The sequence below is a fragment of the Oculina patagonica genome, chromosome 7 (genome assembly GCF_052425735.1).
Source record: "Oculina patagonica isolate OP01 chromosome 7, crgOcupat, whole genome shotgun sequence".
Taxonomy (NCBI): Eukaryota; Metazoa; Cnidaria; class Anthozoa; order Scleractinia; family Oculinidae; genus Oculina; species Oculina patagonica.
The window spans coordinates 13,239,933-13,257,047 of record NC_135764.1 but is presented as its reverse complement, the minus strand read 5'-3'; the positions used below and the strand labels follow the sequence as shown (position 1 = coordinate 13,257,047).

Genomic DNA, 17,115 nt, shown 5'->3' with positions numbered 1-17,115 from the left:
TTTGTGATGTCACATTGTCATAGCAACAAGTGAAACCAAGGTTTTGCCTTTGATCACACCCTTTATTCATAGCTAAAGTGTATTGTAAGGCGCTCAGAAACATGCCTTTTATCACGATCTAATGGTATAAAGTTAGATGTCTCTGTTTCACAGCTGTATTCCTCTTCATGGTTACAGTCTGTGTGAGTTGTTTACTTTGTATTTGATGATATTTGAGTCTCAGTATATTAAGTACATGAAGAAGGCATAGACTATTATAAAAATCCGTGAAGACGTTTGCTGCTGTGGAAGATTTTTAACCATCATAAATTATTTGTTAACCAGACCTTACACAGAAAAGCATTTTTCACTAGTACTGTTGCATTCAACAGTTCTCCAAGACTTTGAAATCGTGGCAATATTTGACAAGTAACTTGACCGGAAAACAAAAACAAAAAACAAAGCTGTACAAGTTATGGCATATACATGTAGATCTAAAATTAAAATCAGCACACGTCAGCAGATAAATAACGTCTGCATGCTTATGTCACACATGGATTTTATGAAATTTGCATTGTAATAAACATCATGACATAATATATTTGTGGATTTTCTATGTTCAGTAGTAGTTTTTCCTTTTTACACGTAAAAGGTAATTCCATGCATTTGATCATAAAGAAGGCTATGTTATCTCTGATTCAAATAAGAAAAATCTAAAGTATTCCTTCTTTCCTACACGTTTTTAGGGATTTTAATCCTAACACGTAGTTTGTGACTGGCACTCTTCACACACACACAATGATAATTTTTACAAAGCCAAGTTCCCCAAATAAAATTCGCAATTTTTCCTTTCAAAACACTCCAAAATCATGATATATCGCTTGTAACCAAAATAATGCTGTCTTCAGCAATTCCTTAGCAACTGCTCTGTCTAGATCTATAGTTGAGAAGCACCCCCCCCCCCCAAGCAGTGTATCAAAAATCATGTTTTTAAATAATTCGTTATTGTAACATTTAGTTCACTTTTTATGATTTATCATAACTTTTTTAGCTTTAGCGCTTGATAGTTTTTATATATGATCAATGTTTTAACCTTTTAATTGCCATTTTTATCAATTAATATTTTTGTGTTTTCTCACGGGGCCTCACAGAAATATCACTTTGTGATGTAAGCCCCCTGTTATTTGTAAATTACATTCATTAAACTTGCTAGCAGTTATTGTCAACAGATTAGCTAAATGGGTAGACTCTCTGAATGAATGACTAAAAGAAAATGGTCAGTCATGGTAAAATGACATTTCATGTATTAATTTGAAAAAGTTTTGCAAATAATTTTTCACTTTGATGGTGTCCTAAAAGTACAACTGCTAGTCTGTGAACAGGCTCTATACTGGGATATAGTGCTCAATGATTCCAGTCTATTATAAATTTATAAAACTAGCAGTAACCCTCAGCAGACAAACTGAGTGGATTACTGTAGATAAGTGAATTTGACTCTGTGAGGGGCTGGTAGAAAGTGGTAAACACCCTAACTTGACATTTCTATTGCATTATAATTATTTTCAAAAAAGTTTCAGTAATATTTACAATTTTATTGCTTTCAACATGCAGATCCAGATCTTTGGAAGACAAGTGTAGTGTCAAAAATTCAATTTAATTGGGCAAATATTGAGTGACCAAGTTATGGCACTATGTGCCAATTGGCACTCTAAGGGGTTAAAGGGTTAAAAGCACGACTACTAGCCTCTGAACAGGCTCCCTAGTGGGGTATAGTGCTCAATGATTCCAGTCTATTATAAATGTATAAAAAAATTAAGTCACTTGAGAATACATATATTATACATGTATCAGCAATTTACAGTGTTGTTTGACAGTATAGCTTTTGAACTTGAGTTAACTATTCATTAAACTCAGTACAGTCTTGTATAAAGAATAACAAAATAGCCAAAAAAATAAAAGTAAGGAAATGCGTTAGCTGGGAATTAATAATAATGTCAGCATAATAATTTCTGCTTAATTAGCAGTTAATAAACCATTATTAATTGCAATATATACTACTTATTAACCGAGAGTGAGGTCATTACAGTGGAATCTCAGACCGAGGCCTTGATGTATTGACCGAGCGATAGCGAGGTGAATACATCAAGGCCGAGGTCTGAGATTGCCCTGTAATGACCGAACGGACGAGGTTAATAAGTTACTTATTATATGGCCTTAAGCACTATTCTAAACTGAAATATCTAAAAAACCCCGAGGTGAAACTCGCTCTCGCTTTCTGTGGCTCTCTTCGTCGCTAATACTAAAGAAGTATCGTTATGCTAATATTTTTTTTTCAGTTGTTAAAAAGATAGTAACATTTTGTCTGTATTTATTGTCGTTCTCGCAATTGCGCTAGTAGCTTTTACTCACAACTCGATAAACCATGTAAAAACCGCCGAGCCGAAAAATTTTTTCGTAATGCCCGGTCATTACAAGAAAATAATGCCCGCTCAGCAGCCAATCAGAGCACGCGTACTATTGTAGCCATATAATAAAACCTCTTATTTTATTATAATAATTGTAGCCAATTGTAATAATAATAATAATAAAAACTTTATTTAATGAGGGTAACATAATTTACTGGTGGCCCAGTAGTTTACAATATGGCCCTCCCTAATTAATTACATAATACATACTTAACTACATATTATAAACCTAACTACATGTTATATACTTAAGACAGTGATAAAGATTTAAACTTAATTCAATACAATGAGAACTAAAAAATGTTAAAAAATGTTGCTGATTTTAAAAAGTTCTATATAAACCTAACTAAATGATAAAAATTTAAACTTAATTTAATACACTAAGAGCTTAAAAGTGCTACTGATTTTAAAATGTTCTAGTCCAGCATTTTGTTTGAGTAGCGTTTGGTGTAGTTTTCCTGTAAACTGTTTGTGCGATGCAGCATTACGAATAGAGACGTCAACATTGTTCCAGAGGCGGGTTGCGCTGACGTGAAAGGTCCTGCCACCTGAAATTCTTTTGTATTTAGGAATAACTACGTTGTTCTTTGTTGTAGCTTTGGTGTTGTAGCTATGCGTGTCCTTTAGATGATGTATATATGGAATGAAATAATCTGGACAGTGTCCAGAACTAATCTTATGTAATAGATAAAGCTTTCTGCTACGTATAATATCGTCTATGGGGAGCCATCCTAATTTAGTAAATAACTTCACAGAGTTATCAGAGAACTTAGCATCAAGTATTAATCGTGCACACCGTTTTTGGATTCTTAGTAGTCTAATTAAATTCTCATTGGAGCAATTACCCCAGACAGTGCAACAGTACTCAAGGATAGGCTTGATAGTGGCATTATATAGCAGCTTCCTAAAATGAGTTGTTAAATAACATCTTGCACGCTTTAAGAGACAAATTCTGGAATTTAGTTTACTAATTAGATAGTCAATGTGTTTGTCCCATTTTAAATGTTTATCAATCTTTACTCCGAGAATCTTTTCATCAGTGGCTTCGTCTAGCCTGGTGTTGTTCAGGAACAGATCCAGAGAGTTTTTGTCTGCATGACAGACCTTCTGGGCTGTACCAATTAGTAACTGTTTGGTCTTTGTTGTGTTTGGCATCATACCATTAGCTTTAAACCACTTTCCTGCACTGTCTAACGTATCCTGTAATTTCTGTTGGATCTCCTCACAAGTATTACCACTTGACTTATCTGTTTGAAGTGTATTGTAATAACTGTTTTTTTATAGAGCGGTTTCCACTTGAGCATTGAAAGTAACTCGCAGTTGTTTAGGTTTTGCATTTGCTGTTCCAAGTGACTGGTTTAAAAATCTTGCACCACTTTCTTTACCAGTCAGAAGAAAAAACCATAAACCAATCACCACTTGCTCACACACGTTTTCCCGCACTTCATGCTAGCTACATGTTATGCTGTGAGTTTTGATTGACTTACTGGTCAGATGGTCTGAGCCCCAGGGGAGGTACTCTGGCTTGTAAATGACGGGGATGATCGAAGGATTTTTTTGGGTTTGAAATTTTTGATTCCGGATATTTTTTGGGTTCGAAAATTTGGCAAGTATTTTTTTGGGTGACTTGATTTAAATAGTTGATTTCTTTGGGTATTAAAAACGAACTAAAGTTCCTTGGCACGTCCTTGGTATGATGCATAAACAAAAACGAGCGTTCAATTTTTTTATGATTCTCTTTGAAATATGTTATTGTCCCTCCTGGCAATTTGGGGGCAATTTGACAAGGGTTTTTTTTTTTTTTGGGGGGGGGGGGGTTATATTATTTCTGGTCCAGGGATTTTTTTGGGTAATGTCAAAAGACTTAGGGATTCTTTTGGGTCCTGAGTTTTGCCTCCATTCGATCATCCCCGTCCTTTACAACAAGCCGGAGTACCCCCCCCCCCCCGGGTCTGAGCCCTTTGTGATTGGCCAGAGTGATCACTTTGGTTTTGGTTTTACTATACTCAACTGAAAACTGCTCTAAATAATTTTACTTGTACGTAGCTTTCTGTAATTGCTGCTTATTTTTGTACTAATAAAGTGCTAAAAAAGTAAGTTGCTGCCGATTTTATTGCATGTTTCAGTGGTGTTTTCTCAAGGGAATGTTTATCTTTGTTGGTATGACGACCTTTGAATTGATCAGGCTTTGGTAAGGGGGGTGGGGTGGGGGAGCACATTTAACATCAACTAAATACTTTGGAAGAGACATGTCCCAGCAGAGCATTTCAATCAATGCACAAAAACTTTCCCCTGCCACTTTTGTTTCCTCTTTTCATACTCAAAACCAGTGTGCATGTGAAGTCCAAATAGTTAATTCACAAAGGCGCAGAAATGTAAGAACGAACATTCCAAAACATGTTGAATTGTTCCTCTAGGGTTCACAGGACAGAAAACTGGGCATACATTACAGTGGCTCACCTGAACTTGTCCTCTTGATAAGGAGGACAAATCATGTCCACATGACACTGTACAGTGAATTGGTGTTTACTTACATGACATGCAATTGTTACATATGACATCAGTCCGACATTATTATAATCAATGCTTCTCATGGTATGAAGCATACGGTAATTTTCCAAGACTGATGACATACCCAGCTGCCGTGACACTCCCTGTTCAACTTTAAGCTATTGCTTTCCAGTGAGAAAGTACTTTTTAAGACAAATCGAAGGAAAGAAATCCAAAAGTCAATTTTTATTATCCAATAAAATAACAGCTGGAGTGATTACTGCATAAAAATGTCACGTGTTACTAGGCAACCGTTCCAACCAATCTAATGAAATTTCAATAAATTGTCAAGAACCAAGTAAGTCTTGCAAGCCCCAACAAGATGTCGAAGTCCGCTGTAACAAACTGGTTAATTTGTGGAATCCACAACAAAATAAATTTTTACTCACAGCTTATGAACAGATATGGCTTTGGTTTTATGCTTGTAGACACAACAAAAAATGAAGGAAACACATGTTTCTTATTTTAGTCAACTAACATGGGAAATTTGTTCCCAATCATTTGGTCAATGTACATTGTCAATATTCTGCCTGATTAAGAGAAGATAGCCACTATGTAAAGATATAAAATTATGGGCTATTAACCATGCCCAGTGTTTTTGGTTGCACTGCAATAACCATGTTAAATAACTGAAATAGTCAGACTGATAAATTTTGGATGAAAGATTGCAGTAGCTAGTCTCTTGCAAGCAGAAATTTTTATCAGCGGGAGCAGTAATACAACAGCACATTGAGAGATATTATGTGGTAAGTTTGCTGTGTTTGTGGTCACATCAACATCTCACAGGGACATTTCAGTCCATGATCCACAGAGCCACATTCATCCAGGCACTCCTCTCCCTCACCCCCACAGGCTTTGATTTGTTTCTTTTAACTGGCCTCTTCCACAGCTGGTTTCAGTCCTCTGATGGTCAGATCATAAACCACTTCTTCAATTTTCTTGAGGTCATATTTGAGGCCATCAAACTTCTTTCTGAGAGAGTCATTTTTAAGATTTAACAGTCTGAAGCCAGCATCTAGCTCAGCTACAAATACTGCTATTTTGTAAGGTCTGCCATAATCTGCTGAGGTTACACTGTTCACTGCAAACCGTGACTGAAAAAATCAAAGTCTCTTCGAGATATCGACGTTTTTGCATGAAGTATGAGTCGAAGGTTTATCCTGTGCATTGTTCTTCGAACTTATCATTACAGTTTCTTTGTAGTTTAATTTAACAATTTCCTATCTTCGCGGAGGAAATGCAGCCATATAATTTTGTCAAAAATGGCTCGTTCGCGCCGGGTATTTATACACATATTCCTTAACATTACACAAATAAACAGTGCAAATTTCAGCGAGATCTGACAATTCTATACTTTAAAACTGCAAGGACCTTTCGAGGCAGTCGATTACGGCAGCGAAATTAGCAAATGAAACAGCAAAATATGCGTTCGACGCTTTGTTTTTGCGACGCTATATTTGAATTGTTATAGGTAGACCGCCGTTCAATGTGTTCAAGGCCGTATCGTTACGATTGCTCCATGAAAAAGCACGAAAAAAAAATACGGATATTTCCGACTACTGTCGGAGAAAACATTGCGTAAACAAATCGTTACACTCAAGCTGCGTTTTGTCTAGGCTCGGCGAGGGTCGGATATCAAGACCCAGGATTAAACAAAAGCCACATATACAGTGAATGCTTTCGAATTATATTTGAAGATGAAATACGAAAGAATTTTGCTGTCTTTGACTGAAATTCCACTTGAACTGCGTAGATACTATCGCATGTTGTAAAACCGATTCATGCAACATTGCTCTCAACGCGATGTAAGTGCTAGTGATTATTTATTCGTGTTTTAGTTACGCAATCCATTGTTTGTGCGACGCTTTTTATAGATCGCCTTTCAGACACACGTGCGTTTAAATAAGAAAGCTGACATGTCACTTTTAAAATTGTTATATAACGTTTGTAAATGTGACAAGTCACGTTTTTTCCACGAAATCGCAAGTGATCACCCACAGCGGAAAGTAATCCCTTGAGAAATTAAAACAGTCCCTTGAGAAGTTAAAAAAGTCCCTTGAGAGTTTACAAATATGTGGATCCAAATTTTGTCTACTAACCCCTATTCTACCATTTTTGCTTGTAAACAAGCAAAAACGTCGAAAAAAAAAAACAGTCAGACATATACTGTAAGATTTGGTTGGAAATTCAATAAATGTGGATTGTGGTAGTTTTACGAGTTAGGATAATATGCGAGCCATGCGAGCCAGAAATCCCAAATCCCAATAAAAGGCCAACCGCAAGCTACCTAAACTAACTGTAGGCTAATCAGGTACTATTCAGCCTAACCGGAGTGATATGTAGGCTAACCGATGTGCTATTTAGGCTTACCAATGTGCTTTTTTGGCTAACCGAAATGGCTCGCATGGCTCGCTTGCTCGCAGATTATCCGGACCCTTGTTTTTTAGGGACGGACCATTAGAAAAGTGATGGGGGGGGTGGGGAATTTTCGGCTTGCACGAATTTTTTTTTCTGTCCATTTCTTGTGCAGGAATTTTTTTTTTCGGGTGAAACCCTCTGCTCGAATTTTTTTTTATAGACAAAAACGTTTTTTTTTCTTCAGACAAATGCCATGTTTTGTTACTTTATACCATAAAAATGCTGTTGTTCATTGACTTCATCCTTTAGGGACTGTCAAAAAGTACCGAGGGGGGGGGGGGGTGGTCAAAGAGCGGTGCAATTGGAAAAAGTGGAGACCCACCCCTTCCTTCTAGCTCAAAACACCCACCGGGCAGTTGGAAATTACATGATCCAACCCGGGGATCCACCCCTTTCTACAAAAAATAGTTACCGGTAATAAGGAAAAAGTCTGTTTGATTGTTTGTAATGGATTAGAGGTTTTTGAATTGATATCAGCTTTTAAAGTGCGATCCCAATCATACGCCACCATAATTGTTCCTAAAGGCCCGGTAATATAATGGACACTGTAATTCTGTGACGAGCTTAGGCCTTCGAAAAAAAATATGCAAATAGTCCGCTAAGGTAATTAAGATTGGTAACATAAGAAGGTAGTTAGCACATTGAACTACCGCAACGTACAGTGAAATGTCAGTCATAACGTCGCAGCTTCTCTGTAGAGAAAGAAAAAAAAGATATTAACTGAAGTACGGGGTTGCCTAACAAAAAAACAGCAAACATCGAGGCAAGTATAAAGACAGAATAATCATTTAGCGCGAGGTTAATATTCTGCCCACAGATAACAAGAGCTCAGTAAAGAACTCGCCACCTAAGTAAGACAGAATAATTTAGCGCGAAGTTAATATTCTGCCCACAGATAACAAGAGCTCAGTAAAGAACTCACCACCTAAGTAAGACAGAATAATTTAGCGCAAGGTTATATTCTGCCCACAGATAACAAGAGCTCAGTAAAGAACTCGCCACCTAAGTAAGACAGAATAATTTAGCGCGAAGTTAATATTCTGCCCACAGATAACAAGAGCTCAGTAAAGAACTCGCCACCTAAGTAAGACAGAATAATTTAGCGCAAGGTTATATTCTGCCCACAGATAACAAGAGCTCAGTAAAGAACTCACCACCTAAGTAAGGCAGAAAAAATTAGCGCGAGGTCAGTAAAGCGAAATAAGTCAGCGCGCGTTTAGCAAGTTGATTGTTATAGCAGTGCTTGACATAAGCGATCATTGTGAAACTGAAAACCCAAGTTAAATTTTACATTCCACAAATAAAAAAAAAAAAATAAAACTTACCATTGTGCGGTGTTTAATTTGTCTTGCTTCTATCTTGGATGAACGGCGGGCCGCGCTGTTTGCCAATTGCGTTACCTTATTATTTCCCGCCAGAATAAATTAACCCGTTAACAGTAATCATTTACTGAGACGAAAATGCCGAATCTCTTTTCGTTTATTAGGCGAAACCCTTGCAAAATCTTACAGGGCTTTCCTGTTTCACATTCATCCACACGAGTTTTGCAGTGTAGCGAGGAACATGTAGCAAAAAATGAAATAAAAACATGTCTTAAATTGGTAACAATGCTACTCAATTCATGTCGTGAAGACTAGCTACAACAATAGACTCCTTGAAAGCCCCGATCTTCACACATTCAACTTGTTTCCACGTGCAGAATTACTGTTGATCTCGCTCTTACCGATATCATTTTCGTCGACTCGCTTTTACATTTATAACTTACCAAAGTCGACTCATACTTGCGGCTGTCCGTCGGATATCCAATGTCGTATAGCTGATACAAAAACACCAAAACGCCGCCTCAAACTTGACCGTGTTGCCAAGAAATCATTTAAGGTCGCTAACAATACCGATATCGACAGTCTAGCAAAGAATATTATTAAAGAAGATACACCAGCACGTTTTGAAACCGCAAAAGCAGAAACTGCGTGACACAAGAAACATCACGTACACATACGGTTTCGTTTCACATTTCCTGGCATGCGGTGACAAGTTATGTACAAGATTAAAAGACCTCCTGGACAGAACTTTTTTTAGGGCTAAGCTTGTCATTGGTTTCTTACACATCTTCTTTCGTTTCTTAACACACCAAAGCAGGATGAATTTCTCAATCACTTCGTATAATAGATTTGTGTTTTTCATATATTTCTGTGAAAAGTCCGTGGGAAACTTAGACATAAACATATGCAAAAACTAAAACTACCGTATACGTAATAGAAATTCATAAATAATTACTGCAGAAATCCTATTTGACCGGAATTGACAACATAAACTAAGACCACTGTATATCGTACCATTCATTTTTGCAATCCGTTTGAGAAATGAGTTAACTAGTAAGCAATCTACGCAGGCTAGAGAGTCTAGAGAGAGACGAGCCGGACGAGCTATAAAAGGCATGTTATGATCACAATCTATTTACGGGGGGTATGGGGGCATGCTCCCTCAGAAAATTTTGAAATTTCTAGGCTCGGAAATGCTATTTTCAGCGTTCTTCACCCTATATTTCGTCGAAAAATAGATCTCATCAAGTGTTAAATGATGGCAGGTATTTTCAGGTATTAATAGGACCTTTCCTTCTGCACGATTTTTTTTTTCTTTGCCTTCCCCTTTGCACGATTTTTTTTCTTGCCATTTTGGCTTGTGCGAATTTTTTTTTTGTTTTTTCCCCACCCCCCCCCCCCCCCATCACTTTTCTAATGGTCCGTCCCTTACTACGATGCTCTCAATATCTCTGAGAATACTAAATCAGCATTAATTTTAGTAAAATCATTAATATTGTAATTTTACAGTATTGTTAGTAGTAGCAAAGTGTCAGATTTTTAATACTTATAAATAAAGGTCTTCGTGTTTAAAATCCTTGTTCCCAGTGTGTTCTCAGCGTTGAAATCCAAGGTAGCAGAGGGTCTTGATTGAAACGCTGTGGTCCTGGGACTAGTTTGTCTCGAATGCAGGTCACTGCTTATAAAATATTATTAATTTTATAGCATGTTTAATAATGAATAGTTATTTAGTAAAAAATTATCCTCTTTAGATTTGTTTTTGTGTTTTTATAAAAACAAAATATAGATTTGATCAAACCACTGTCTTTTCTGATGCTCTTTTTTTTACTTTTGACATGTTACCATGGATACAACACATTTGTCTCCGAACTAGCTACCATCGCCACGTGGATAACCGGATGTCGATTGGAACAATCTTAAATACTTTAACATCCATGTAATGTCATATAAAGATGAATTTGGTGTCAGGATAAAAAGAAAAACCCCGCCAGAAGATATTACGTAGTAGCTAGGGCTAGTTTAGTCGAGGGAAAAACAAATTAAAGCAGTGTTGTCATGGAAGCATAAGCCTCCAACGCAGTCGTTCTTTTGGCTGGTCACTCAATCTTTTCTCCCCCGAAAACGAAGTTTGTTGGGAAGGAAAGATTGTGTGTCGAGCCAAAAGAACGACTGCGTTGGAGGCTATGAAAGCATCTATCGCGAGATCTGGGAACGAGATTACTATTGAGCGCCTGAAGTAAAATCACCGCCTCAAATCGTCAGGAGTTTTGAGTTTGGATAAAAGTGCAGTTTTCAAAGTCATTGACGATTGCTTTAGTTTTGCAATTACTTCGCCTTGTGACTGGTTTAAAGAAACTCGCGCCACTTTCTCAGCCAATCACAAGTAAAATACTGGCCAAACGGTAACGCAAGTGGACGCAAGTAGTCGCAAGTTGAACTTACGTACAGACTTGAGCTGGGTGACCAAACGGACACGGAAGTTTAGTCGAAAGTACACGCAAAAGCCATTTTAAATGTCACGCGCTGCAATTCAGTATTTGAAGTAAACTACAAAAATTGCGTTGAGTGGTCAAACGGTGAAAAACTACGCAAGTCCTGTCCAAACGGAGACGCAAGTAAACTCAAGTTTTCGGCCAGGGCTTAAAACTAAAACCAATTGTGATTTGCACGTGCACGTTTTCCCGCGCGTCAACTTTCCGGATTTTGGGAGGTAAAATCTGATTGGCTTAGCGGCGGAAAGGAATGTTGGCATTGGCTAAACAGGCGTTCGTGGGGAGGAGTGAAATACGATCGCCCCTAAGAACGACTGCGTGGGAGGCTACCGTATTGCTGACTTACTTTGATTAGAACATTGAATCTTAGCTTACTTCACGATTACAACAAAGCCAGTGAGGTTGTTTCTTAGCTTACTTTACGATTACAACAAAGCTAGTGAGGTACTTGTTTATGTCTTAGACGGGGTATCAAAAATGACATTCTGTCTTAAACAGGGTAGGAAAATCAGAGGTTCGTGTCTTAAACGGGAACAGGGTTTAGGAGGCCGGGCCGCACCTCCTTTCCTTCCTTAGATTATGTCGTGTAGCCCCCCCCCCCCCCTTCCCCCCACCCCCACCCGGGGATTCGAGGGCGGCATTCTGCTCTAAAATGTGGCGTTTATACGAGAGCCGCGTTTATTCGGGGAAGGCGTTTAATCGAATAAATACGGTATTTGAAAAATCACTGTTCCGTAGGAAGGACAGCAGAAAACATTACGTTGAGTCTCCAAGAGAAACGAATGTTGGTTCGAGAGGTCGAATGTTCCAGAAATCAGGAATAAAATTACAGTGCTCGACCGAGTGAAGCCAATTTAAGGAAAGCGACAATTTTTGGTCAGTGAATTTATCGGGAAGTTTGAAAAATCGAGGGTAGGAGAAATTGAGACACAGAAAAAACAGACAATTGACGGAAATAGATTAGTGAGGGTCAACAGTAAAAATAGCGTGATGAGCCCAAAGAAAAACTACGTGCGAGGCTGTGCTTGGGCTCTTGATCTTTAATTACACTTGCTCACATTTCGTCTGTTTTTCCTAGTTAAAAGTTCTCTCCAGCTCTGTCTTTTAAAACACATCGCTTCCATTTCAAGTTACATGCCGTATGCAATCCATGAGGTCATCCATGTTTATAAAGTCGACAAAGAGATGTTGGCCTTTACAAATATGCTTTATTTCTGTGGTTTGACTGGTTGGTGAATAAGCGCGACCTCGTGCATTCCTATAAGCTCTGTAGTGTTGTGCGCGCATTTCTCCAATTTGTATGGCTAAAAGATATTAAAGGAAATCATCTGCAACCTCTAATTTGATTGAAGCAAAATAACAGTCTATCAGTTTGGTTTGCCTGGTGATTTGTGTTATAATTTCTCAAACAGGGAGCCGAAAAAAGATCGCTTGAAATCACTGGCAGGTTGTCATGAGTTTAGCAACTTGATAATTGACAAAATGACACGAGAAAAAGCACGTAGCCTTAGAATCTTCTGCTCTATTTATATCGTCTGATTTCCTGTTCATTTGACATAAGCCGATAGAATGCCCACCTGTCAATCAAAACCTCAACAAAGATCAGTCAGATCAGTGGCAGAAGATGGACCAATAAAGTTTGGAATGGAATGGACTCTGTCAATAAGAAGCGGACGTTACAAACCATGAACTTGAAAATAAGGACCTCAAAAGATCTTAAAACATATAAATTTCTAGTCAGTTTATAGTCAATTTCAAGAAAAGATGGGTATAACTATACATCAAATACGGGTTTATAATTTTATACCGAATCGCATACGTACGCATCAAACTGTATGGGTTCTTTTTGTAAGATCTGGAAAATAATGCAATTATAATAATAAAAACTGCTGTAAAAATATTATTCGCAAATATTTACTCCACTGACAAAAGTACACACAATCACCTTTTTTTTTTTATCTTTTCGTTTGGCTGCGGATGGCTCGGATGGAAATGAATTGCAATTTGAAAACGTTAGCCAACGTTTTCAAGTTGTTTCCGTGCGCCTTAAAAAAAATCGATATTTATAGCCGAAGTTTGATTTCTTTCCCCAAATAAAGGTTATATCTTCAGTCAATTGTTCAAAGATAATGATTATCATGGGTAAAGTTACCTACCACCTATTTCAGAACAGTTTAGACCAAAAATCTGCGAAATCCCCGTGACATAGTCTCTTTAAAGTCCATTCCAGGTCGATTGCGAAGAATGCTGACCTTTAAATCTGATATTCTATTTGTTTTTCTTCATTCCTGATTCCTGGAATGTTTTCTCATTGATTGCGACGACACGCCACCACAAGATCATTTGTATTGAGCAAGCAATAGCTTTTGAGTTCTTCTTTACTTGCCGATTATGTCTTCAATTGTAACAGCTGTGTTTAAAGCAACCATTGGCTTGCTTGTGAATAAAGGCAGAGATAAGGCAGCGGAGAAGCTGAAAGATGGCGATGTAACAGATCAAAGATTTCGTGGATTGATCGTGCGTGAAATCGACGATATCAAGTCCAAGTTGGATGGATTATCAAGGAAAGATTTGCTAGCAAGTATCAGCTTCTTCAAAGAAGGAATTGAGCTGCTCTATGAAGTGTTTGATAAGGCAAGGTCCAGTAGCGAGTACGGCGCGGTAACTACACAAGCAGCTTGTGCTGAAGCATTTTCTGTAGTCAAAGGCGTGCGAAAGTTGGATCTTACTGAGCTGGATGAATCAGCGCTTTCCGACGCAAAGAAAAGATTCGAACAAGCCCGTATAGAAGCAACAAGGGCCTTTAGCAATGAAGCTCTAAAAACCTCTGACCGCATCCTAGCGATGCAATATCGAGTAATGGCGACAATTCTGGAAAAAGTAGACAATCCCGCTGGCGCAGTAGCACCGTGTAGGGTGTGCATTGAAGAACTAAACTCTTTGTCAGCAGTTCAAAATAGTTTTGATGTTCAGCTCAAGAAAGGCTTTCAGGCAGTAAGGGGCTTGCAGTTTATAGGTAAGGACGAACGCAGGAATATCATTTCCAGTGTCTGTCACGTGAATCGTGTCATCTACGATGTCACGCTAACAGTTGGTAAACACATACCCTTCTTTATTTGGCCTGCTGTTGATATCGGAGAAGAAAAAGTTGATCCATTGCGTGATGAAAGGCTCACTAAAGTTCTGCGTAAACAAGGCATGGAGCACTGTTGTGTAACACCATGGTCATTTGGTCAGGAGGGTGAAGAGGAGCACAAGCTGAAGCAGTCGTGTGGTATCGCTACAAACTCCAGCGGACAATTCATTGTTGGAGACTGTGAGGATGGTAACGTAAAGGTGTTTGACAGTACTGGAACATTTATGAGTCTTTTCAGTCTCCCTAAACATGACGGAGATACAAAGTTATATGTTCATGATGTAGCCACAGACATGAATGACAATATTTATGTTTTGGTCAAATTGGAAAAGCCTGGAGCGGAGAGAGAGTACGTTGTTTACGAATTTAACAACACCGCTGACCTGCGTCACAAGTTTCCTGTGAGGGACTGGGGCATACTGAAAGTCACCGACATTGGCAAAGTACTGGTACTGAGGAATGATAATGTGGTTGATGTGCATGATACTGATGGTCAGTTTGTTCGCTCGTTTGGTAAAGACATGTTTAAGCTTGCGCATGATATCACTGCTTCTAATGATGGTCGTGTTATGATAATGGACAGGTATGATGGCTGTGTTCACATATTCAGTGAATACGGTGACCATATTAACACGTTTAAACTCCAAGGAACAGAAGGAAGTTATTGGGGGTATAAAATTGCATTTCACCGGGCAAGTGAGCATGTTGTCGTCGCTGATAAAGAACCAGGGAAAGATCTCCTGGTGGAATTATACACCAAAGATCATGGCGAGTTTGTGCGCCGCACTCAATTCCATGATGAACAGATTGGTGACTTTATACGAGGGATAACAGTGACTACTGAGGGACGCATTGCTGTAGTTTATAAAGAAAAGGTACTCGTTATTTAAACTCAGAGACTCAAAGGACAGTGCAGAATGCATTATGGCCAATCAATCGACAGCATGATAATAATTTTCCAGGGTAATTTCGCTTGAGAATAAGTCAAATGAGTTTTCTTTCAGTTCAGTATTGAAGCAGCCAATGTGATATTTGTGCTTTTTGTGCAAAGGTTTGTAACATGCATACCTTTGTTTTTCTCTTAGACTGCTATGATGCGTTTAAGTCTAATTAAATTAACGTCACGAATTCTACAAGAATCATACCGCATTGTCTCCTTCAGTATTTAGAAAACGACCTAAAAAATTACAAATTTTTAGAACAGTGCACGAGCAGAGTACAAACTATGAATTACAAAGAATAAAATGTCGAAATTGCGACTTTTTCCCCGAAATTGTCACTAAAAATTGCAGCTTTTTCCCCAAAATTGTCGCTAAAGCATTTCGTGTGCCAGATCATGCTCTCGCCACAGTCTGGTGAACACGTCACACGCTCACTCAAGCATGAAGCCGAGAAGCACGAAGTGTGAAGATTTCTTTCAAGAAATGTCGGAACCGTCAAGAAAGCATGTTCAAACAACTTATTATATAAGAGGCGAGGTTTCACAAAATAAAACGGAGGTTAGTTCAACCAAAGGAGAACAAATCAAAGGAAAGGAAGTGACGGATGTAATATGATACTGTTGTTTTTCTCGCAGATCGCTGTGATGCCTTTTAAGTTTAATTAAATTAACGCCACGGATTCTACAGGAATTCTACCGAATTGAAAAGCACACCACGTTAGGCTTTAATACAAAATATCTTAACACGTCCCTGTTATTTTAATTTTCGATAGCTTGAATTTCAGTTTGATATTGAAACAGCAAACGAGATACTTTTGTTTTTGTCAAAAACATGTTACATTACACTTTTGTTTTTGTCGAAAACGGATGTAACATGATGATATGGTAACGTGATTTATTTTCTGCAAACAAGGCGACATTGATTATAACACAGATATTATCAATTGATTATGAGATGCTAGATCACCTTTTCTAAGAAAACAGCGTTGCCATATCAAGAATTATTTCACATGAACTACTATGACGCCTTAGTGTTTAATTCAATTAATTTGTGGTTTTAACTTGGCGCCACGGAGTCTACAAGAATCCTTCTGCAGAAGAAACACGCAATGTTCGTGATGTAGACTGATCTGCGCATGCGTTTAGCACAAAGTATTTTGTTCCAGAAAGAATTGTACCACAAGGAGAGCATAGTGCTTTCAGAAACAAATATATACCTTGAGTTCTTCAATTGTAAGTATCGTAAATATACTCCCCGTTTTACCAAGGGCACACGGTCAGGTTCTCTCCATCCCCTCCCCCCTTTACAAAAATAATTAATTACTTGATATTAATCAATTAATTGGTGATTAAAAGTTTACACCGCGTTAGCGGTTTAGTGGTTTAGTGGCTTAGTGGTTTAGGGGTTTAGCAGACGCCAACCCATCAAACCATCACAATAGTGCATTCTGCACTAAAAATATGATGCCGGGGTGCAAAACTGCAAATAATGTAAGCTTAAAATGATGTTATGAAACAAGAAGCATAAAACTGTTTCAGTGTGGACACTTGTTTACATAAAAAGTTTAAAACAAATAACAATAGCAATGTAAACATGGCATGGATGTTGTGTAAACATAAATCCTAAAATACTAAGCTAAAATGAGTTTCTCCTCGTAATACAAAATCATCATGTAAGCTATATATTGCGGTCTTGAAAATTTTTGAGAACTTTTATATGTTTGTGCCTTCCGGCAGCATGTTTCACTTAATTGCTTCACAATACCAGTAGCATTTTGTATAAAGGCGTGTTATTTACAGAATGTGGAAAGAA

General features: G+C 38.0%; 2 protein-coding genes across 4 annotated transcripts in view; both read left to right on the top strand.

Annotated features, from left to right (window-relative positions):
• Positions 1-17,115, top strand: part of LOC144661263 (uncharacterized) — a 174,214-nt gene that overhangs the window by 105,529 nt on the left and 51,570 nt on the right. The window contains exon 2 of the mRNA XM_078521963.1: positions 41-176. The gene's annotated coding sequence lies outside the window, so the exon portion shown is untranslated. The remainder of the gene's footprint in view (positions 1-40; positions 177-17,115) is intronic.
• The window catches only part of LOC144661251 (uncharacterized), a 107,779-nt gene continuing 104,248 nt past the window's right edge, over positions 13,585-17,115 (top strand). The window contains exons 1-2 of one of the 3 annotated variants that reach the window (XM_078521951.1): positions 13,585-15,272; positions 15,898-16,170. In XM_078521951.1, the coding sequence (XP_078378077.1) occupies positions 13,618-15,252 (1,635 nt within the window). In that variant the 5' untranslated portion in view covers positions 13,585-13,617 and the 3' untranslated portion in view covers positions 15,253-15,272; positions 15,898-16,170. Of the gene's footprint in view, positions 15,273-15,897; positions 16,171-17,115 lie in introns of those variants that run through there. The other 2 variants (XM_078521950.1, XM_078521948.1) reach the window with 2 other exon arrangements.